The following is a 25,250-nucleotide window of genomic DNA, read 5'->3' as shown; positions in this document are numbered from 1 at the left end:
TGTAATCAGTCCCATGAGCTTGTTCGCTCTGGGTCTGATTACAGGCGACCACCGGGCCGGCGGCCCGTGACGTCACGCCTCCGCCCCTGTGTGACGTCACGCTCCGCCCCCCAAAGGCAAGCCTACGGGAGGGGGCGTGATAGGTTGGCTCAAGGTTTGTATGGCCCCTTGGGTGACAGAACATTAGAGGGCCCCTGTGATAGAAACAAGTTCACCTGGATTTGTCTGATGGACCCTATTGTGTTATTATGGGCTCCATCCATGTGTGTGTTGCTTTGACATGAACAGTAGCGCTGCATATTTCACTACTCTTTTAACAAATGTGGTAAAACTACTAATGAAGTCTCCAAACCTCTGACGATACTCTGAACATAGTGTAAGTCAATTAGGTCTGTCAAATTGTTAGTGACCATTGTTTGAGAGATCCAGTACTGCCATCATAGTTTGCAGAACAACAATGGCAGTTTGAACTTATTTTTTTATAATGAAGCCTGTCTGTCTATGTTGTTTTGGTGGGAAGAATAGAGAAGGACATAATCATGATACATAAGAACTAAAGACATGCATAGTGTGTCACACAACATTTTTTCCTGTGCCATATATATATATATATATATATATATATATATATATATATATGTATATATATATATATATATATATATATATATATATATATATATTTACCTTGCTGCAGCTTCTGCTAAAGAGTAGCATCTAGGGTATGGATCTGTTGACCTATCAGGGCCCCTTAACTAACACAAGTCACCTACCAACTCTGGACTCCTAGTGTGAGATAAAACATAAACCTAATCATTTTGAGCTATATGCTAAACTATTTACATCAGGTGCATTGCTAGAGCCATAAAAGCTCAGTTCAGGTTGGATCCCTTTTTGCCTTCAGGTTTGCCTTCATTCTTCATGGTATATTTTCTACAATGTGCTGGAAACATTCCTCAGAGATTGTAGTCCATGTGGACATGATGGCATCACGCAGTTGCTGCAGGTTTGTCAGCTGCACTTCCATGATGAAAAATCTCCTGTTCCCCCCACATCCCATAGATGCTCAATCGGATTGAGATCTAGTGACTGTGGAGGTCATTAAAGTACAGAGAACTCATTGTCATAATCAAGAAACCAGTTTGAGATGTTAGCTTTGTAACATGTTGCAATAACCTGTTGGAAGTAGACATCAGAATATAACTACACTGTAGTCATAACGGGATAGTCATGTAACAACACTCAGGTACTCTGTCATGTTTATATGATACTCAGTTGGTACTATGGGGTTCAAAGTGTGCCAAAAATTGTCCTCCCCCCCCACCATTACACTATCAGCCTGAAAAATAAAATAAAAATAAAAAAAAATGTATTCATGATTTCATGTGGTTTACATCAAGGGTCGAACAAGCCGTCGGGAATATGCCTGATAGTCTGGTCCATCTACCTGCTCTGCACAGGTGGTTGCTGCTTTAAGAGCCATGGCCAGCGGTCACCACTTTAAGACCCACAGCTGGTGGTCGTTACTTTAAATGTTGTGCCGTCCACAATGAAAACTGTAGATGTAGTTAGTTTCCTCAAACATGCCTTTAAGTTGGCCATAGAGTAGAGGAGCTTGCCAGTAGACCAGATAATGCCATTGCTGCTGCTACACTGAAGCAGAAGAAGACTCTGATCAAACACTGCTGCTGATAACTGTCTGAAGCACCCCACACTACATGTGTACTGTGGGCATAGGGGTCTGGAGGGGCAAAAGGGTCTGGAGGAGGGTACAGAAGGGTATGAAAGCGGGGCAGAGGGGTCTGGAGGCATAGGGATCTGGAGGAGGGGACAAAGGGCTCTTGAAGAGGGAGGAGAGGGGTATTTGGGGACAGGAGTCAGGGGAGGGGCAGTTGGAGAGTAAAGTGGTCCACAGAAAAAAAGAGGGATCTTGGGGACAGAGGGATCTAGGGGGACAGAGGGGACTGGAGGAGGAGGACAGAGGGGTCTGGGGGGCATAGGAGTCTGGAAGAGAACAGATGGGTCTGGGGGGGGGGAGATGGGTCTGGGGACATAGGGCCCTGGAGGGGCAGAGGGGTCTCGAGAAGGGGCAGAGGACTCTGGAAAGAGTGGCAGGGGGGTCTTGGAGGACAGGAGTCTGGGAGGGGCAGAAGGAGGAGGTCAGAGGGGTCTTGAGGTCAGAGGGGTCTGGAGGAGGAGGGCCAAATGTTTTTTTTGTGGGGGAAAAGGGGTCTAAGGGGCAGATGGGTCTAGAGGAGGGGAACAAAGTGGTCTGGGGAGCAAATTAATCTGGAGAAGGACATAGGAATCTGGAGGAGGATATCAGGGGGGGAGGAGGTATGACAAGAGAGGAGTCTGAAGGAGGAAGACAGTACAGAAGTAGCAGGATTATTTTCAGGTCAAAGTGTGTGCCAGGGTTATTTTCGGGCATGGTGTGTGGTATTATTTTAAGGGATGCAGTCCCCTTCAGGGTTACATTCAGGGGTACGGTGTCTGGAAGGGTTATATTCTGGGGGCACAATGTCTGGCAGAGATATAATGGTTATTGAGGATAAAATGAGGATATGCTGACAAAGTGAGGAGCCAATGATGTCCAGACATCAAACTCAGCAAACAGAAGATGTGGCTGGAAGAAGTCCTGGTGCCTGCACAAGATGAAGACGGAAAGACATCAGAGAAGATATAATCTGTGAGTTAATAATATCATTGTACCAGTTTTCCATCAATGCTGTTGTCACCTGTAAGTTCTGCAATAATGATAGGTGAAACTGTCCCAATTTGTGGCTATCCAACTGTTACAAAACTACAGCCCCATAATGTGTGAGGTTCTCCAGGTATGATGGGAGTGGTAGCTTTACAACAGCAGGACATTTACTTGAACCAAGGTGATTGATTAGGGTCCCAGCAGTCTGACCACCACTTAAAAAAATGGCTGCTTAATCCAAAATGCCCAGGCCTATATTTGAACTGCTATCTAAATGTTGCAGCTATAATGGAGAATCATCAAATTAGGCAATGGTATTCCAGTCTTTCATTGTCCAATGTTGATGAGCCTGTGGGAATTATAGCCTCAGTTTTCTGTTCTTAGCTGACAGGAGAGGTTCCCAGTGTTGTCTTCGGCTGCTGTAGCCCATCTGCTTCAAGGTCCTATGTGTTGTGCATTTAAAGATGGTATTATTCCTTGTTTTTAATGAGTGGTTATTTAAAGGGGTACTCCACTGAAAAATATATATATTTTTTAATTTACTGGTGCCAGAAAGTTAAACAGATTTGTACATTACTTCTATTTAAAATCTTAATTCTTCTAGTACTTATCAGCTGATATATGCTCCATAGGAAGTTCTTTTATTTTTGAATTTCCTTTCTGTCTGACCACAGTGCTCTCTGCTGACACAACTGTCCATGTAAGGAACTGTCCAGAGTAGGAGCAAATCCCCATAGGAAACCTATCCTGCTCTGGACAGTTCCTAAAATGGACAGAGGTGTCAGCAGAGAGCACTGTGGTCAGACAGAAAGGAAATTCAAAAATAAAAGAACTTCCTATGGAGCATACAGCATCTGATAAGTACTAGAAGGATTAAGATTTTTAAATAGAAGTCATTTACAAATCTGTTTAACTTTCTGGTGCCAGTTGATTACAAAAAAATGTTTTCCAGGGGAGTACCCCTTTACGTTACTGTTGAGTTATTTTAGTATAGTTATCTTTATCATTATACTATGAATTTTAGCAATACGTTTTAAAAGAGTTGGGATTGCAGCATAGCCATCTGAAGCACAGTTACATGCATTTTCTGGGAATTTTAGCATAACACTGCAGTTGAAAGAGTTGTGAGTGAAAGTTGACTAGTAGGTGATTGACAAAATCCTCCAAAAAGATAACAATAACCTTAAAATTTTTTACAAAAAATTAAAGTCTGGTAAAGGCTTTGTCAGGCAGGATAGAGAACATAGCATCCCTGCCAGTATAAATGTGGGCGGCAGTACCAGCACTAGTACAACTAGCATTGTATGGCCCTTGTGGACAGCCTGTCTGGTTTGAGGCCTTTTTGGGAGAAGGAAGAAGCATCTGATAAAATGAGGGTAAGCCAGCAGTCAGTGGATTCCTCCTGATCTACAGTTGCATGACGCAGAGGAAATGTCTGTCCTAGACAGTCTGTTCTATCATCTCTTTTTGTACTTTCTGCCCCCTAGGTGCTAAGCAGAAGGATAGCATTAGCCGGGAGGAAGAGCTGTGTCACAGTCAGCCTTTGGAGCCTGTTGCAGAAGTGGTGGAGGTGGAAGCAGTGACCAAATATAGCACTAGTGGGGATACTGTGAGGCATTATGGTGGTCATGCTAAGGGAAAGCGCAGAGCACATGATCAGACATTAGAAGGTCATACTGAGAGGAGTGGTGGGGTGATAAGGAGGAGATTGATGTGCGGCAACACTGCTGTATCTGCAGGCTTGAATAAAATAAAAAGCATTCCAGCAAAGGGGCAACGTTGGGTCGTGGTTTACCTATCTCTTTATGGTATCCTCTGTTTAAAAATAATTTACTTACCAGATGCAAAAAACCAGGCACAGTGCATACTCTGTATAAGGCATATCCAGAATATGAGTTTTGGAATGACAGCTCTATGTAAGCAAATGGAGAGGCAATACTAGGCCTGGCTACAAGTATCAGTAGTCTACCAGTGGCTGCTGTCTGCTGGCTACAGTCCCCACTTTGCACAGTCATGTGACAGAGAGAGTTGGCCAATCTGTGCAGTTGTCGGTGTGTAACAGAGTGCATGCCACAGTAGATAGTTAGAATAGTAGCTATGGCCAGGGCCATTTTATTATTCAAAATTTCAAAAAGCAATTTTTCATGTCTGTACAGACCTGTTGCAACTCTCAAAAAGGGAGAAAAAAAATCAAAAAGTGATTTCATTATTGTCTATTCCTTCTTTATCTTCAATGTCTTGTTGAAACTCCCGAAAAAGGAGAATTTAGTTAAAAAAAAAATTCAAAAAAGTGATTTCTTTATTGTATATAGTGCCTTTAACATCCTGGTAGAAATCCCAAAAAAGGATCATTTTTGGAACACTTAGACTAGGTTCACACTACGGAATTTATGACTTCAATTCCGCGTTGAAATTGCAGGCATAAATTCTGCTTGCTAAAATGCACAAGCCATTCACAAATTCACACTTTGGGATTTTGGACTCCCACCAGTTCACCAATGATTGGTGTATGTGTGCTACAATTACCACCAGTCCACCATCACCCTTGCTGCCGCTTCTACCAGCCTGGCCTACACATACATAAGTCTTGGTCCCAAAAAATATACTTTTTTTTAGTTTTTCATACAAAAGCCTTTTTTCTTCACTATTTTGGGACACCAATCTTGTTGCAACTCCCAACAAGCGATACTATTTGTGATATTCCTTGTGTGTTTACTTGCCACACTCAAAACTCAAAACCTATTGATACTCCTGAAAAACCATAATTATTGGAATGCGTGGAAAAATCCATTGCGTCTTCTTCTTCTAGAAGGAGATTTATCAAGCTCCATAGTAGATTTTTTTTGCGTTAAAAAGTCGCACATACTTGCGTACTTGCAACTTCTCTATACATGCTGCGACCTTTAGATTTTTGCTTATTCCAAAGCACATTTCTGAAATCTGCTCACTACTAATTTTTTATTTTTTTTTACTTTGCAGTGATCATGTATTTATCAAATGCGATAGTCGCTATTTATGAAGAAGAAAAGTCGCATCTCCATTTAAAAGTCACATATGTATTCCAGGTCCAACCTGGCTTACAGAAAGTGCATAAGTCTGCAAAAAAGGACATTAACACTCACTTTAACAACTGTTCCTGTTCTTCATCATGAAACAAAGCTACTACATTAATGTTGATTATAGTAAAAATTAATTATATAACTAATGACACTATAAATTTAAGGTTAAAAATACACACTGCACAATTGTTAATTTTAGTACACGTACATGCTGGCGTACCAACTAAATTTTAAAATTAATGATGTGTTAAAACAGAACAAGGCACAAAATAATTGTGTAAGAATTGTTACAAACTATGTGGCACTAAAATTTTTCCTTAAAAAAAGAAACATCCATAGTAATACAGCTTCATGCACATTTTGGGCTGGGTAACGTACCGAACCATTTTTTTTTTCATGGCTTCACTATTGTTTATGTGCCTGTTGGTGCTGTACTGTCTTCCTTCCTGACGTAAACTCCGGCCTCAGTGCAGCGACGCAACACTTCATCCCCCAACGTCACAAAATGCAGGCTCAAAATTAAACAAAAAAGCCTCCAGAGTACGGATATTCATGGTGTGGCATAGTATGATTTTAATATTTTTTTATTTCTGGGGAGGGTGGATGGGTTGTTGCTGGATAGTTGGAGTGCAGCTATTTAGTGCCAGGCAGGCCAGTCATGGTGTCACCCTATGCGGTATGCCTCCCGTCCTCGTCACTCTCTAGCAACGTTATTGGTAATAAAGGTAGATAAAGAACTTCAGCTATTAACATAAGGGAAAACTTTTCTGCTTTAAAAAATTATTTTGTAAGCGGGTTTCCCAGGTTTTGCTTACGTGCGATTTATTTATCAAGGTGGTGTGACTATTTAACAAATAGATCGCATGTAAGCCATACATTTGAAAAGAATGATAAATCTCCTTCATAATTTTTTGGAACACTTGGAAAAAGCCATTGTGTCTTCTGATACCTCTATGTGCATTTAAAAATGTAACTTAGCCTTAAAGGGGTACTCGGCCCCTAGACATCTTATCCCCTATCGAAAGGATAGGGGATGAGATGTCAGATCGCGGGGGTCCCGCCGCTGGTGAACCCCGGGATCTTGGCTGCCGCACCCACCTGTTGCAGCTTCTGGGAGCCCTGGAGGCTCTCATTCTAAAGCCTCACGACCACGGTGACGGGAGATCGTGACGTCACGACTCTGCCCCTGTGTGACGTCATGCCCCACCCCCTCAATGCAAGTCTATGGGAGGGGGCGTGGTGGCTGTCACGCCCCCTCCCATAGACTTGCATTGAGGGGCGGGGTGTGACGACTCCGCCCCGTGTGACGTCACGCCCCGCCCCAAAATGCAAGTCTATGGGAGGGGTCGGGAGCCAAAGCCTCCAGCATTTCCGGAAGCCACAACAGGTGGGTGCTGAAGCCGAGATCCCGGGGGTCCCCAGTGGCGGGACCCCCGCGATCTGACATCTTATTCCCTATCCTTTGGATAGGGGATAAGATGTCTAGGGACAGAGTACCCCTTTAAAACCACTTTAAAACTACTTGAATACATTCCTAGCATTGTTATATAGGGCTTAAGAGCTCTTAGGCAGTATAATACATGTTTTGTTATTTTTTATAGGTTTTTATAGGTTTTTATAGTTATTTTTTTAACCTTTTAAGGATGAAGCGTGTACAGGTGCGCCCTTGAGTCCTGATACTTAAAGAGTTTCTCTCATTAACTTGATAATTGTTACAATCCTCCTAGTTCACTGCCCCCATCATGATACCCCCCTCCCCGCCTTTATTTTTATTCTTTTTTAGTTTTCTACCTTTATATTGCTCCATATTTTCTGCATAGTCTCAGGTTCAGTTTCACAGACTGGGAAGGGGCATTACCCAGCAAGCGTGCATCATCTGAAGCCATACAGGAGAGAACTTCCTCCCTTACTCTGCAACCAACAGCATACGGCAGTTAAAGGGGTACTCCGCTGCCCTGTGTCGGAAGCGGAGTACCCCTTTAACTGCCGGATGCTGTGTGTGGGCTTCCGTGTCCATGGCTGCCCCTCGTGACGTCATGCCCGCCCCCTTCGTGACGTCTTCGCGCCCCCTTCCAATAGACTTTCACTGAAGGGGCGGGCGTGACGTCACAGAGGGGGCGGGTGTGACGTCACGAGGGGCAGTCCTGAACACGGAAGCCCGCACACAGCGTCCGGAACAATAAACTTCCGTTCGCTGGGGAGCGGAGCTTCCGACACAGGGCAGCGGAGTACCCCTTTAAGTGTGAAAGGAGCTACAATTGGATAAGGCTTGACACCCCTCAGCACTCCAGACTGCATTTCCTGTGTTTGAACTTCTGCTTGGCCAGCAAGAGTCCAAATCTGTGCATAAGATGGGGTAAAATGGGCTCTGGACAAGTAGAGAGACACCTAGTGGCAGCTTTTTTAAGCACAAATAAAACACAGAAAACGTCATTATTTTTAAACAAAGTATATTAGAAAGATATTTTAGTTACCATAAGGAGTGAGATAGTAAAATATTTTTTGAATGAGAATGCCCATTTAACTACCCGTACACCCTGAATCCTTAAGCAGCTTTGAAGTGAGTGCAGAAGCTGCCTTGCTTCAGAACTACTGTCAGACACTCGTTGCTAATGACAGACAATGGCGCCACTGCCGGTCATTAAGCCTTTAGACCTTTAGTCTAAAGTAAATGTGAAACATCTGCAGTAACTCAGAGGGGCTCACAAAACCCCTGTGATGTGATCGCGGGGGTTCCATGAGCTAAAACGGTGGAGGAAAGTCCCCTTACTTTCCTCCTGCCACCGATTGCCAATTTACTGATGTAGCCTTGCTTAACCAGGCTATATTAGGGAATCGACAATCACACTGTATAATGCTTTGCCATATTCATAGCATTATACCATAAATGCAATCTAATGATTATATATCGAAGACTTAAAAAGTGTAAGAAAAAATTAAAACAAGTTTCTAAAATTATATAAAACCCCCTCCCCTAATAAAAATTTTTACTACTCTTATTTTCCCATTTTACAAAAAAGAAAACAAAATTAACATATTTGGTATCGCCACATGCCTACATTTCCAAACTATTAAAATATAATGTTTATGATCCTGCACAGTAAACGGTGTAATTGTAAATAAAATCAAACATCAAAAATACAGATTTTTTTTTATAACATCATTTTTATTGAATTTTTCAACAGTATTCAAAAGTGCAGGAAAATGGAACAATATATAATATCGCGTTGACATGCAGATGAATGTACAATTAACAATAGAATATGATAGGTACATAGTATATCTTTGGTGAGAAGTAATACAAATAAGCTCCAAAGGAAAGGGGCATAAACAAAACATAGAAACATAACAATTGGTGTGACTCTTTCGGGTTTAGCACAAGATTAAAAAAAGTGAGATTGGTACAATATAGAAGAAGATGAGAGATTTTTAATCACATCATGTATCAGAAAAAAATATATATAAAAAGCGATCGAAAAGTCATACATCCCTGTATACAAAAAATAAAAAAGTTATAGGGGACAGTAATTGTTTTAATTGCATTGACCTACAGAATAAAGATAATGTATCATTTTTACCATAAAGTGCACTGCATAAAAACCAAACCCCTCAAAAGTAGCAGAATTGCAGTTTTCTTATAAATTTCTGCCCACAAATATAAATTTTTTGTTTTCATGGTACATCTTATGGTAAAATGAAAGATGTCAATACAAACTAAAATTGGTCTGGCAAAAAACAAGCCCTCATACGGGTGTGTAGGTGAAAACATTAAAGCGTTAATTATTTTAAAAAGAGAGGAGGAAAAAATAAAAATGCAAAAATAAAAATTGGCCTGGTCCTTAACCCCTTATCCATACGCCCCCGTTTCCAAGTCCTTAAGGACCGAGGGCGTATGGATACGCCCTGAGCATTTCCGGCCCCCACCGCTAGCCGGAGGGGAGCCGGAGCCGGATGCCTGCTGAAATCGTTCAGCAGGCATCCCGGCATATCGCCCAGGGGGTCATTATGTCCCCCCATGTCGGCGATTGCCGCAGATCGCTGGACAATTCAGTCCAGCGATCTGCGGCAGATTCCGGGTCAATCGGGTCTCCAGTGACCCGATGACCCGGAATTACTGGCTGATCGGGGCCGTCAGAAACGGCCCCGAACAGCCATTACCAGCAGGGGTGAGGTGGCACTGGTGCCACCTCACGATCGCCCTGATTCGTCGGCCGGATTACCGGCTGACCAATCAGGGCGCCTGCTGCGGGTGTCACTCCCGCAACCCGCTCCGCCCCTCTTCCGGAGGACGTGAGCGGGAAGACGACCCCCGGTGCTGGGGACCCCGATCCCCGGCGTCCCTGTTGGGATCGGGGCCCCAGGAGCAGCGGCGGCGGCGGCGACGACGAGGGACTGACCTGTGCTGCTGGATCGTTGGAGGTGAGTGACAGCTTCCTGCTGTTGCTTAGCAACAGCTCCCAGCATGCAACAAGGGCATGCTGGGAGCTGTAGTTATGCATCAGCAGGAGGCAGACCACCACAACTCCCAGCATGCCCTTATGGGCATGCTGGGACTTGTAGTTTTGCAACAGCTGAAGGCACATTCTTTCTATGTAAAAGTGTACCTTCAGTGTACAACTCCCAGCTTGCACAATCAGCTAAAGTGCATGCTGGGAGTTGTAGTGGTGCATCTGGTGGTTGCATAACTACAACTCCCAGCATGCCCGTTGGCTGTCGGTCGGTGACTGCTGAGAGTTGTAGTTTTGCAACAGCTGAAGGCACACTGAGTTAAGTAGTAAACCAGTGTGTCTCCAGATGTTGCATAACTACAATCCCCAGCATCCCCAGCCAATGTAGTATGCCTCCGGCTGTTGCATAACTACAAGACCCAGCATGCCCTTCCGCTGTCCGTACATGCTGGGGGTTGTAGCTTTTGCAACAGCTGAAGGCACACTGGTTGCAAAACACTGAGTTTGTTACCAAACTCGGTGTTTCACAACCTGTGTGTCTCCAGCTGTTGCAAAACTACAACTCCCAGCATGCACTGATAGACCGTACATGCTGGGAGTTGTAGTTTTGCAACAGCTGGATGTTTCCCCCCCCCCAATGTGAATGTACAGGGTACACTCACATGGGCGGAGGATTACAGTAAGTATCCGGCTGCAAGTTTGAGCTGCGGCAAATTTTCTGTCGCAGCTCAAACTGCCAGCGAGAAACTACTGTGAACCCCCCGCCCGTGTGACTGTACCCTAAAAACACTACACTACAATAACACACAATAAAATAAAAAGTAAAAAACACTACATATACACATACCCCTACACAGCCCCCCTCCCCTCCCCAATAAAAATGAAAAACGTCTGGTACGTCACTGTTTCCAAAACGGAGCCTCCAGCGGTTGCAAAACTACAACTCCCAGCATGCACTAATAGACCGTACATGCTGGGAGTTGTAGTTTTGCAACAGCTGGATGTTCCCCCCCCCCCCCTCACAATGTGAACGTACAGGGTACACTCACATGGGCGGAGGATTACAGTAAGTATCCGGCTGCAAGTTTGAGCTGCGTCAAATTTTCTGCCGCAGCTCAAACTGCCAGCGAGAAACTACTGTGAACCCCCGCTCGTGTGACTGTACCCTAAAAACACTACACTACACTACCACAAAATAAAATAAAAAGTAAAAAACACTACATATACACATACCCCTACACAGCCCCCCTCCCCTCCCCAATAAAAATGAAAAACGTCTGGTACGCCACTGTTTCCAGAACGGAGCCTCCAGCTGTTGCAAAACAACTACTCCCAGTATTGCCAGATAGCCACTGACTGTCCAGGCATGCTGGGAGTTTTACAACAGCTGGAGGCCCCCTGTTTGGGAATCACTGGCGTAGAATACCCCTATGTCCACCCCTATGCAATCCCTAATTTAGGCATGGCACTCTCACTTTGAAGCCCTGTCGTATTTCAAGGCAACAGTTTAGGGCCACATATGGGGTATCGCCGTACTCGGGAGAAATTGAGCTTCAAATTTTGTGGGGTATTTTTTGCTATTACCCTTTTTAAAAATGTAAAATTTTTGGGAAAACAAGCATTTTAGGTAAAAAAAAAATTTTTTTTTTTTACATATACAAAAGTCATAAAACACCTGTGGGGTATAAAGGTTCACTTAACCCCTTGTTACGTTCCCCGAGGGGTCTAGTTTCCAAAATGGTATGCCATGTGTTTTTTTTTTTTGCTGTCCTGGCACCATAGGGGCTTCCTAAATGCGGCATGCCCCCAGAGCAAAATTTGCTTTCAAAAAGCCAAACGTGACTCCTTCTCTTCTGAGACCTGTAGTGCGCCAGCAGAGCACTTTTCACCCCCATATGGGGTGTTTTCTGAATCGGGAGAAATTGGGCTTCAAATTTTGGGGGGTGTTTTCTGCTATTACCCTTTTTAAAAATGTAAAAATTTTGGGAAACCAAGCATTTTAGGTAAAAAAAAATAAAAAATGTTCACATATGCAAAAGTCGTGAAACACCTGTAGGGTATTAAGGTTCACATTACCCCTTGTTACGTTCCCCGAGGGGTCTAGTTTCCAAAATGGTATACCATGTGTTAGTTTTTTGCTGTTCTGGCACCATAGGGGCTTCCTAAATGCGGCATGCCCCCAGAGCAAAATTTGCTTTCAAAAAGCCAAATGTGACTCCTTCTCTTCTGAGACCTGTAGTGCGCCAGCAGAGCACTTTTCACCCCCATATGGGGTGTTTTCTGAATCGGGAGAAATTGGGCTTCAAATTTTGGGGGGTATTTCCTGCTATTACCCTTTTTAAAAATGTTAACATTTTGGGAAACCAAGCATATTAGGTAAAAAATAAAAAAAAATGTTTACATATGCAAAAGTCGTGAAACACCTGTAGGGTATTAAGGTTCACATTACCCCTTGTTACGTTCCCCGAGGGGTCTAGTTTCCAAAATGGTATGCCATGTGGTTTTTTTTTGCTGTTCTGGCACCATAGGGGTTTCCTAAATGCGGCATGTCCCCAGAGCAAAATTTGCTTTCAAAAAGCCAAATGTGACTCCTTCTCTTCTGAGACCTGTAGTGCGCCAGCAGAGCAATTTTCACCCCCATATGGGGTGTTTTCTGAATCGGGTGAAATTGGGTTTCAAATTTTGGGGGGTATTTTCTGCTATTACACTTTTTAAAAATGTAAAATTTTTGGGAAACCAAGCATTTTAGGTAAAAAAAATATAATTTTTTTTACATATGCTAAAGTCGTGAAACACCTGTGGGGTATTAAGGTTCACTTTACCCCTTGTTACGTTCCCTGAGGAGTCTAGTTTCCAAAATGGTATGCCATGTGTGTTTTTTTGCTGTTCTGGCACCATAGGGGCTTCCTAAAGGTGACATGCCCCCCAAAAACCATTTGACGCTCCTTTCCTTCTGAGCCCTCTACTGCGCCCGCTGAACAATTAACATAGACATATGAGGTATGTGCTTACTCGAGAGAAATTGGGTTTCAAATACAAGTAAAAATTTTCTCCTTTTTACCCCTTTCAAAAATTCAAAAATTGGGTCTACAAGAAAATGCGAGTGTAAAAAATGAAGATTTTGAATTTTCTCCTTCACTTTGCTGCTATTCCTGTGAAACACCTAAAGGGTTAATACACTTACTGAATGTCATTTTGAATACTTTGGGGGGTGTAGTTTTTATAATGGGGTCTTTTATGGGGCATTTCTAATATGAAGACCTTTCAAATCCACTTCAAACGTGAACTGGTCCATGAAAAATAGCGAGTTTGAAAATTTTGTGAAAAATGTCAAAATTGCTGCTGAACTTTGAAGCCCTCTGGTGTCTTCCAAAAGTAAAAACTCATCAATTTTATGATGCAAACATAAAGTAGACATATTGTATATGTGAACCCAAAAAAAATATATTTTGAATATCCATTTTCCTTACAAGCAGAGAGCTTCAAAGTTAGAAAAATGCAAAATTTTCATTTTTTTCGTCAAATTTGGGGATTTTTCACCAAGAAAGGATGCAAGTTACCATAAAATTTTACCACTAAGTTAAAGTAGAATATGTCACGAAAAAACAATCTCGGAATCAGAATGATAACTAAAAGCATTTCAGAGTTATTAATGTTTAAAGTGACAGTGGTCAGAATTGCAAAAAACGCTTCGGTCCTTAAGGTGAAAAAGGGCTCGGTCCTTAAGGGGTTAAAGGGGTACTCCACCCCTAGACATCTTATCCCCTATCCAAGGATAGGGGATAAGATGTCTGATCGCAGGGGTCCTGCTGCTGGGGACCACCGCGATCTCTCCTGCAGCCCCCCGAGTCATCAGCTCTCCAAAGCTAAGTTTGCTCCGTGGCTGATGACAGGGGCCTGCGGTTTGTGACATCAGGGCTCCGCCCCTCGTGATGACATGCCCCCTTAATCCAAGTCTATGGGAGGGGGCGTGGCAACAGTCACGCCCCCTCCCATAGACTTGCATTAAGGGGGCGGGACATGATTTCATGAGGGTGTGGAGTCATCATGTCACAAAAGCTCAGGTTCCTGTGTCTTGAATCATCAGCCACGGAGCAAACTTAGCTCCGGAGAGCTGATGACTCGGGGGACTGCAGGAGAGATCGTGGGAGTCCCCAGCAGCAGGAACCCTGCAATCAGACATCTTATCCCCTATCCTTGGATAGGGGATAAGATGTCTAGGGGGGGAGTACCCCTTTAAGGCCAAAAAAGGCCATGTTCTTAAGGGGTTAATATGAACTGAACATTTTTCAAAAGTTTGCTCATCTCTAGTTATCATAACATTGTTGCCTATAGACAAGAAAATGTTCCACCATACGGTGATAAAATACTACCTCCATGCCTCTACTGAATAAAACACCCTAAACAGAAATATATAACCAATGATATTACTACTACGCAATAAAACCACACCATGACTGCTATCACCACCACTACAGATCATACAGAGTCTATAAAATATTACAAAGCAGTTGCATACATTTAACCACTGTTGACATTGTCTTTAACCCCTTAAGGGCCCAGCCCATTTATACCTTAAGGACCCGGCCATTTTTTGAACATCTGACCACTGTCACTTTAAACATTAATAACTCTGGCATGCTTTTACTTTTCATTCTGATTTTGAGATAGTTTTTTCGTGACTTATTCTACTTTATGTCAGTGGTAAATTTTTGACGATACTTGCATCATTTCTTGGTGAACAATTCCAAAATTTGATGAAAAAATTTAAAATGTTGCATTTTTTTTTTACTTTGCAGCTCTCTGCTTATAAGGAAAATGGATATTCCAAAAATATATATATATTGATTCACATATACAATATGTCTACTTTATGTTTCCATCATAAAGTTGACATGTTTTTACTTTTGGAAGACATCAGAGGGCTTCAAAGTTCAGCGGCAATTTTCCAATTTTTCCAAAAAATTTCAAAATCTGAATTTTTCAGGGACCAGTTCAGTTTTGAAGTGGATTTGAAGGGCCTTCATATTAGAAATACCCCACAAATGACCCCATTATAAAAACTGCACCCCTCAAAGTATTCAAAATGACATTCAGTAAGTGTGTTAACCCTTTAGGTGTTTCACAGGAATAGCAACAAAGTGAAGGAGAAAATTCAAAATCTTCATTTTTTACACTCGCATGTTCTTGTAGACTCAGTTTTTGAAGGGATAAAAGGAAATAAATCTTCCTAAAATTCGTAACCCAATTTCTCTTGAGTAAGGAAATACCTCATATGTGTATGTCAAGTTTTCGGCGGGTGCAGAAGAGGGCTCAGAAGGGAAAGAGCGACAGTGGGATTTTGGAGAGTGAGTTTTTCTGAACTGGTTTTTGGGGGGCATGTCGCATTTAAGAAGCCCCTATGGTGCCAGAACAGCAAAAAAACACATGGCATACTATTTAGGAAACTACACCCCTCAAGGAACGTAACAAGGGGTCCAGTGAGCCTTAACACCCCACAGGTGTTTGACGACTTTTCGTTAAATTCGGATGTGTAAATATTTTTTTTTCACTAAAATGCTAGTTTTCCCCCCAAATTTTACATTTTTCAAGGGGTAATAGGAGAAACTGCCCCCCAAAATTTGTAACCCCAACTCTTCTGAGTATGGAAATACCCCATTTGTGGATGTCAAGTGCACTGCGGGCGCACTACAATGCTCAGAAGAGAAGGAGTCACATTTGGCTATTGGAAAGCAAATTTTGCTGAAATGGTTTTTGGGGGGAATGTCTCATTTAGGAAGCCCCTATGGTGCCAGGACAGCAAAAGAACCCCAAAATGGCATATTATTTTGGAAACTACACCCCTCAAGGAACGTTACAAGGGGCACAGTGAGCCTTAAAACCCCACAGGTGTTTGACGACCTTTCGTTAAAGTTGGATGTGTAAATTATTTATTTTTTTCACTAAAATGCTAGTTTTCACCTAAATTTACATTTTTTAAAGGGATAATAGGAGAAAATGCCACCCAAAATTTGTAACCCCATCTCTTCTGAGTATGGAAATACCCCATGTGTGGACATCAAGTGCTCTGCTGGCACACTACAATGCTCAGAAGAAATGGAGCCACATTTGGCTTTTAGAAAGCAAATTTTACTGAAATGGTTTTTGAGGAGCATGTCACATTTAGGAAGCCCCTATGGTGCCAGGACAGCAAAAAAAAAAAAAAACACATGGTATGCTATTTTGGAAACTACACCCCTCAACTAACGTAACAAGGGGTCCAGTTAGCCATAACACCCCACAGGTGTTTGACGACTTTTCGTTAAAATTAGATGTGTAAATGATTTTTTTTCACTAAAATGCTGGTTTCCCCCCAATTTTTACATTTTTACGATGTGTAATAGGAGAAAATGCCCCCCAAAATTTGTAACCCCATCTCTTCTGAGTATGGAAATACCCCATGTGTGGACGTCAAGTACACTGCGGGCTCACTACAATTCTCAGAAGAGAAGGGGTCACATATAAAAATTTTGCAGAAATGGGGGGCATGTCGCATTTAAGAAGCCCCTATGGTGCCAGAACAGCAAAAAAAAAAAACACATGGCATACTATTTTGGAAACTACACCCCTCAAGGAATGTAACGAGGGGTACAGTGAGCTTTAAAACCCCACAGGTGTTTGACAACTTTTCGTTAAAGTTGGATGTGTAAATTATTATTTTTTTTCACTAAAATGCTGGTTTTCACCTAAGTTTTACATTTTTACAAGGGCTAATAATACGACTTTGGATGTGTAAATGACTTTTTTTCCCCCCAAATTTTACATTTTTACAAGGGGTAATAGGAGAAAATGTCCCCCAAAATGGGTAATTCCATCTTTTATGGAAAATACCCCATATTTGGATGTCAATGCACTGCAGGCACACTGTTTAGAAGAGAAGGAGTCACATTTGCAGATTTTGCTGAAATGGGGGGCGGGGGGGGGGGGGGGGGGGGGCATATCACATTTAGTGCCAGAACAGCAAAAAAAAAAAAATTTAATTTGTAAATACATTTCTTTGGAGTAAGGACATACATCGTAGCTGGGCTCTGCGGGTGCACACTGGTCACGGAGGAACAGGAGGACAGTCAGGGGCCTTGAGCTTCTGCCTATGGAGCCAGAACAGTGGGACCCCCTCCCCCTAAAGGGGCATTAGATGGGGTATACTAATTACTAACAAGGGGTACAGTGGGACATAAAATTATAAAACAGGTTATGCTCCCAGAATGATGACTCAGAGCATAGACAAAACTAAAAAATATGCTCACCCCAAACCCTATGCTCTGAATCATCATTCTGGGAAAGTGATGTGTGTGGCCGTCCCTAACCTGTTGCCTCAAATGCGCACCCACTCAGGTGGAGAGAGAGAGCGCTGTGCATTTGAGGCAACATTAAAAAAAAGTCCCCGATGATAGTGACTCAGTGACCCATTACTCTTTTTTTTTTAATACCCCCAGAGGTTGTTTTTTGGGCAATTTAGTGGTATATGGGGCTAAAACTTGGAATGTACTCTGGACTTGGTACATTGGTAAATTATAGAAAATTAAAATGAAAAGGGAAAATTTAGTACTGCATGGAAGTGTGATACTCCCTGAAGCAGTTTTTAATGCTGAGGCCCGGATGATCGGAGCAAGTGTCACATTGATAGGTGGTGTCCTTCCGAATCTCCCTCCTGTTACACACTCTGCATTTTTCTGGGATCGTCCCTTCTTTCCAGTGTGGGGGACCTCACCTGGAAAGTGTTAGCCTGGGATGATCCTGGCACCTATAACTTCAGTTCCTTGGGAACTCCGGCCTGCTCTTTCCCGATCAGCAAAGATCAGGACCTTTAGGCCTTCTTCTTGGAACTGAAGGTATGTCCCTGTGTTGCCAGCATTCTGGTACAGTACAAAAGAGTTGTATATGGCAACCTGTACCAAGTAGACCGCAACTTTCTTGTACCATAGACGAGTTTTGCGCATGGCATTGTGTGGCTTGAGGATTTGATCAGAAAGATCAAGTCCCCCCATATACAGATTGTAGTCCAGAATACAATCGGGCTTGAGGACCGGTGTTGTGGTACCTCGCACAGGGACAGGTGAGCTGCCGTTACCATGAATAGTGGTCAGCATAAGGATATTCCTCTTATACCTGACCAGCAACAGGTTTTCATTGGTAAGGGCATAGGTGTCTGAATAAAATTTAGAGGGATGCCTCTCTGATTCTTCTGCATGGTCCCACAAGCGGATGGGGATCTGGTGGCAAGGGATGTGAACAGAGGGATGCTGGTATAAAAGTTGTCCACGTACACGTGGTAACCCTTATCCAGCAATGGGTGCATATGGTCCCAAACAATTTTCCCGCTAACACCCAGAGTGGGGGAACAATCTGGGGGTTCAATATGGGAATCTTGTCCCTCATATACGATAAACTTGAGAGTGTACCCGGAGGTACTCTAACAAAGTTTATAGAGCTTTGCGCCATACCGCGCCCGCTTCGATGGAATATACTGGCAGAAGATGAGTCTCCCCTTAAAATTGATAAGAGACTCATCTACAGAGAGCTCCCTAAGCGGTACATAGGCCTCCAAAAATTTGGCCCCAAAGTGATCGATGACCGTCCTCCCTTTGTAAAGCTGGTGTGGTGGGGTGGGGGGGAGTATGTAGTGTGTGCTTGGTGTGTACTTTATATAATGGTGTGTGATTAGAAATCACACACCGTTATATGGGCAAAAATAAAAAGCTGCGGCCCAAAAAAAAATGGGGGGGCCAAATGCAGCACCCTGAACCCCTGGGCCCGGGTCAAGCTAAAAAATCTCCGGCGGACCCTTGGGGACCTATTAGGGGGTTGGGGGGGGGGGTAAAAAATGATTATAATTTACCTTCCTTCCAGCAGCTCTGCCCGCTAACTGAACTGAGCTTTCAAAGTTGCGTCTAAAGTTAACATAAACAGAGGATTGTTCGGGACCGCTGTGGCGAAATAGAGGTGTCCTGAACAGCTATAGGACATGAGGAGGATCCCCCTACCTGCCTCCTGGTGTCCGATCATCGAATGACTGTTCAGTGCCTGAGATCCAGGCATGAGCATTCAAGTGGCAGAATCATTGATCTATGTTATCCTGAAAAATGTACCCTCAGAACCAATAGACAAGCTTTAGATTTCTGCTTATTTCATGCACGCCACATACTTTATTACAGTTATAATTCTGATAATGAACTGTAGACAAGTTCCTAAACACCGAAATCTGCTATAATAAATCTTGATCACAATGTAAGAATCAGTTATGCTTATTGGAAAAGCTGGACACTTAGTGGCATTTCAAGAGGTACTACACTCTTCATCAGGTCCTTGAAGACCTGACAAAAAGGAAAGCCCCCACTCTTGAAATGTGTTGTCGGTCAAACTGTTTCACATGTGTATGTAAAAAAATATATATAACCTTTCATTATTTTTCCTTTCCGTATCAGGATTTTGTAAATATATTACTACCAGTACAGCGACACCAAGTATCTAGCTTCTCCAAGGAGCATCACTGACCCCTTTTTACTTTATGACTTCTCTGTGTTCCCTGGCCTGGAGATTGTGACAGGATACAGGCTGCATCGGAGCTTCTGCATGTGATACTGTACTGTATGCAGTTATTGGTGTTGTGCTCATAGTTCAACATTGAAAAGTGAGCAGCAAACTGTATACCATTTTACCTTGCTCCTGTAATTATTAATGGCACTGAGAGCATCCCTCTGCTATTCTTTTGTCTCCTATAAGCTAGGTTTCCTCACAGTTTTTTTCTGCCTTTTTTTTTTTATACTGTCACTGTAGTTTTTGAGCCAAAGCCAGAAGTATATTCAAAAGGAATAGGACATATAAAGAAAGAGAAATAGACAAAAATTTGCAATTTCAGGCACAACACTTACAGAGGCACATCAGAACACAGGTTGAGCTGCTGCGGCTTCCCACACCGAAAACATCAGTGTAACGTACAGATAAAGGGAAGAAGGTGAAAATGGGAAGTGGTGTCCGCACTGCTGGAAGGTAGGTGGAATCAGCATACATCTGAGGTCATCTGTATTAAATAAGTACTTTAATTATGTTCACACAATGCGTTTCTGGGTGTAAACCCTTTCATCAGGCATGAATACGCCTGATGAAAGGGTTTACACCCAGAAGCGCGTTGTGTGAACATAATTAAAGTACTTATTTAATACCGATGACCTCAGATGTATGCTGATTCCACCTACTTTCCAGCAGCGCGGACACCACTTCCCCTTTTCACCTTCTTCCCTTTATCTGTAGGAAATATTAAAGGGGTTGTGCGCTGCCCTGCCTTTCGGAGCTCCGCTCGCAGCGTCCGGAAGTTCATTACTCCGAATGCTGTGTGCGGGCTTCCATGTTCGCGGCCGCCGGGCGTGACGTCACGCCCGGCCCCTCGTGACTTCATGCCCGCCCCCTCTACCAAAGTCTATTGGAAGGGGATTTATACTCCTTGCTGCTTGATCCACTTCTAACATTGGCTCAAATACTGTAGTGGCAGTTTAAAAAAAAAATGCCAGAAAAAACCCTGTGTGGAATGCCGATGTATAATTTATCTTAAAGTTCTTCAAGTATTGGCTCCTTAGCAACAACACACACAATTATTTATGAAATGACACTGAATGCTGACAAGGCGACAAATTGCAGCCTGCTGTTCAGGACCATTTGTAAAGACTTAATTAATACTATTAATGATATCTTCTTGTCATACTTTTTAGTTTGTTCTGCAGCAGTAATTTTCTTTCTGTTTTGTACACAGGTATATAAAATTAGCAGCAGGTTTCAGCTTAGCTAAAGTTCCACCAGAGAATTTGCTTTTAAAATTAGCATTTACAAATGCTAGGAATGTATGTTACAATTTTTTTTTACAAAACATCATAAATATATCTTATTTATTACAATACTATCAGAAACTAGAAACACATTACAAACAAATAACATGTTTCAGCATTCAAATCAGAAAAAAAAAATAACACCAAACCTCTAGGTGACACTTTTATATTAAAGGGGTACTCCACTGCTCAGTGTTTGGAACAAACTGTTCCAAATGCTGGAGCCAGCGCCGGGAGCTCATGACATCATAGCCCCGACCCCTCATGACATCACATCCCACCCCCTCAATGCAAGTCTATGGGATGGGGCGTGGCAGGTGGCAGGGCTATGACATTACTAGCTCCCGATGCCGGCTCCAGCATTCGAACCAGTTTGTTACAAACATTGAGCAGTGGAGTACCCCTTTAAGGATGCACTCCCATATTGAAGTTGCCGCATACAGAAATCTGTATTATGGACAAATTTGTGCAACCATATACCACTGTGTGTGGCTGTATTTGCTTGCATGCAACTTTTCAATGCACCCTAAATATATAATAAGCATGTGGAGTTGGGCTTTATGAGAAACACCTATTCTCTGCAGCTTTCCTACAAATCCATCTACAGATTATATTCTGTTTTTAATTATTATACCATTTTGAAAGGCATGGGGGGAGATTTATTAAAACGTGCAGACTAGAGTGGTGCAGTTGCCCAAAGCAACCAAGGACATTGCGTCTTTTCATTTTGAAAATGCCTCTGAAAAATGAAAAAGCAATCTAATTGGTTGCTATGGGCAACTGGTCAACTTTTCCTCAGCACAGGTCTTGTTGAATGTTCCCTAAAGACTCAATATTCATTCAGGTTTATAGAGAGGGTGATAAAAAAAAAAGTAAACCTTTTTAATGTTTTGTTAATTATCCTATTTAGGTATATTCAGGTGACACAATTACTGCAGAGGAACAGATCTATATTCTTCTACGAGCTAAAATACAATGTGAACTCAATATCACCATCCTGCTGCAGGAAGAAGGTAAAGTATTTGATGAGATCAATCTGCTATATGTTTTCAATGCATTAAGAAAGTTTTCAGACCCTTTCACCTTTTCACATTTTGTTATGCTGTGGTCTTGTGCTTAAAAAAAAAAAGTTTCTTCCATCATTCAATTTCCGACTAAAAAACATTTAGACCCTTTACTCAGTACCTAGTTGAAGCACCTTGGGAGGCAGTTACAGCCTTCAGTTTTCTTGGGTATGAGGTCACGCGGTTTGCACACTTGCATTTGGGATTTTTCCTCCGTTCATTTCTACAGATCCTCTCCTCTGTCAGGTTCAATGGGGACCATCAGTGAAAGCCATTTTAAGGTCTCTCCAGAGATGTTCAGTTGGGTTCAAGTCAATATTTTGCCTGCTCATGGTTCTGCCTTCAAGTCAGTCTTGTCTTGTCTTGGCTGTGTGCTTATGGTCATTGTCTTATGAACTTTTGGCCCAGCCTAGAGGTCAAGAGAACTCTCAAATTTCCCTCAGCCCAAACAGTCTTCTTGTCCCAGCCACTAAAAAATCCCAAAGCATGATGCAGCTACCACAATGCTTTACTATAAGGATGCCTGATTTCTTCTAGAATCAGGACACAAATGAAAAAAATTGTGTCATCAGAGAATCTTGCAGAAAGAAAATACTCAGTGGAGAATAATCTAAAAGCCAGCCAGATAAGGAAGTTGTCTTAAGATCTAAAAATGTATTATCATCCTTGAACTCTGATAGCTTTTTCCTTGCTTTAAGGCAGGTCATGAGGATAGGCCGGGCACAGTATGAATTTTGACTAGTATAAGTAAGCAAATCCATGTAGTGCCTATAGGCACAAGATATTATGGCAACAATGGCAACAATCTGTGGCCATTAACCACCACAAATGGGCATGATCAGATACACGAATGGCACATATAGGCATAATCAGAAACCATTTTTATTAAACTTTTTTTTAAACTTAACATGGTGTACTATCATATATGAAAGTATAGCCAAAAAATACAATATGCAATTGTTTGCACACACACAAAAAGGAAAACAGCCCCAAAACAATCCCCCACAAACACCCAAACACCCTCCCTCCAATCTCCATGCAGTCCATTAATGTCGCAGGTGCACCAAAAGACAAAAATTCATTCTGTAAAAATAAGAGCATAAAACGTACACTTAGGAACACATTGGCACAGGCCTAGTAGATGTTGTAGAGGAGTTGACATGCCATGGCAGGCCCTCCATGTATCCCACACTTTATCATGTTTTTAAGGTAATACATAGTTCAATATTAATATGGTACCTGTCTCTAAATAATGCTCAAAGAGGTATATTATTTATTTATAGCAATTTGTAATTATCTTATGGATCTGTACAATGTGGGTTTCTAAAACAGCAGTTTGCATTAACCCAAAGGGCCTACATAAGATCAATGGCATTTATTGTAGTAACTTGAAACAAAAAAAAGAAAACATCTCATTCTTTACTGACAACACTTATATGCTATCCATACCCAAAATATGTGTGAATGCTAATGAAGTCTAAAAATACTTGGTGTGAACCCAGCCATGGGTTAGGTTTATATTTGTTGCTATTTTCGTCAGTATTTTTAAACAAATCCAGAAATAGGTTAAAAACAGAAGAACTAAAATAAGAGAAAAAAGGGAGGAGACCAGCAAGAGGCGCCTAGTGTGATACTGTAAGGATGGATGGCCAGGAAAACAATCAAGGCGTATATGGGACTGCAGAGCCTGTAGGTAGTGGGTACTCACCTGGGGCGAGTAGGATACTCGCATATCAACCCACAGCGGGGTTAGAGACTGGAGACAGCTGCTTGACTCAGGGTGCAGGAGAGGCATAGCCCGTCCTGGAGGAAGACGTTGCAGGAAGAAGCGGAAAAAAACCTTTAGAGGAAGGCGCTGCTGAGGTCCAGTGGAAAAGATGTCCAGAGAAGGAGTGGAAATGATCAAGCAGGAAAGTGGAGTGTTGAACCATGCTGGAACAATTTATTATGCAAGGTGAGGTACAAACAGGATAACGCGTTTCGGGGGACAGCACCCCCTTCTTCAGATCAATGCTACCACATGGTGACACATGCAGGGTATAAATACACTAGAAAAAGGTGTGAGGTGGTTTTTTGCGCCCCGGTAGATCCATGCGTCCGCTCCTCCCCCAGCTCTCCGAACATTTCCGAAGCTAGAGCTGGGGCAAGGGAAGGAAGGAGGTACACGCCCCCTCCCTGAGCTCGGCTGGATGCAGATCTCCACGGCACGCCCCCTCCCTCATCTCCCCGAGCATAGGACGTAAATCTCCACGGCAGGTCCCCTCTCCCATCTTCCCTCCCTGAGGACATAATGCAGTGCTCCCAATGAGCTCTATGTGTAAAGGGGGACATACTGCATGGGCTCTTTAGCCCATGCAGTATGTCCTCCTTTAGCCTGTGCAGTATGTCCCCCTTTAGCCTGTACAGTATGTCCCCTTTAGCCCGTACAGTATGTCCCCCTTTACACATAGAGCTCATTGGGAGCACTGCTCTACGTCCTCAGAGAGGGGAGATGAGGGAGGGGCCTGCCGTGGAGATCTATGTCCTCAGGGAGGCGTGTCGTAGAGATCTGCGTCCAGCCGAGCTTAGGGAGGGGAGATGAGGGAGGGGGCGTGGACCTTCTCTCTCCCCTTGCTCTGCCCTCCCCCAGCTCTAGCTTCGGAAATGTTCGGAGAGCAGGGGGAGGAGCGGACGCATGGATCTACGGGGGCGCAAAAAAACACTTCACAAAGGCACCAACACATAAGGGGGAGGAGCCACTAGGATGTGCAGAGGTGAGGGTGGTGTGGGCAAATATAGTGATAATAAACAAATTATACAAAAAACATTAGCTAAAATATGCTGGTTTAATATGGGGGTGACTCTGTACTGCTGGAGCAAAAATGTGCGTCTTACATCTAGTAGATCTCATCGCTGCCCGCTTAGTGTATCCGTAGCTCCTCAAGTGCCAGCAAAAATGCCAGAAAAACTGCCACAGCTTTTTACTACGTTTTGGAAGTTTTTTCTGGCGTTTTTTCTGTCATTTTTTCCTTTGAGTGAAAATTGCATTTTTGGCCCCTTTGGCGTTTTTTTTCCTAAATTTGTTGGGTACCAAAAAAAAAAAAAGGAATGCAGTAGGGATGAAAAAGATGTACCCG

General features: G+C 42.8%; 1 protein-coding gene across 3 annotated transcripts in view; it reads left to right on the top strand.

The window, feature by feature from the left end:
• PTH2R (parathyroid hormone 2 receptor) overlaps window positions 1-25,250 on the top strand; it is a 525,422-nt gene that overhangs the window by 27,941 nt on the left and 472,231 nt on the right. For 2 of the 3 annotated variants that reach the window (XM_056535218.1, XM_056535217.1), the window contains exon 2: window positions 21,981-22,083. The exons of the other annotated variant lie outside the window; for it this stretch is intronic. In XM_056535218.1, the coding sequence (XP_056391193.1) occupies window positions 21,981-22,083 (103 nt within the window). The remainder of the gene's footprint in view (window positions 1-21,980; window positions 22,084-25,250) is intronic. 3 annotated transcript variants of the gene reach the window in all.

This window comes from Hyla sarda, chromosome 8 (assembly GCF_029499605.1).
Source record: "Hyla sarda isolate aHylSar1 chromosome 8, aHylSar1.hap1, whole genome shotgun sequence".
In the NCBI taxonomy this organism is placed as follows: domain Eukaryota; kingdom Metazoa; phylum Chordata; class Amphibia; order Anura; family Hylidae; genus Hyla; species Hyla sarda.
Note: the sequence above shows the minus strand (reverse complement) of the source record. Positions and strands in the feature narration are given on the sequence as shown.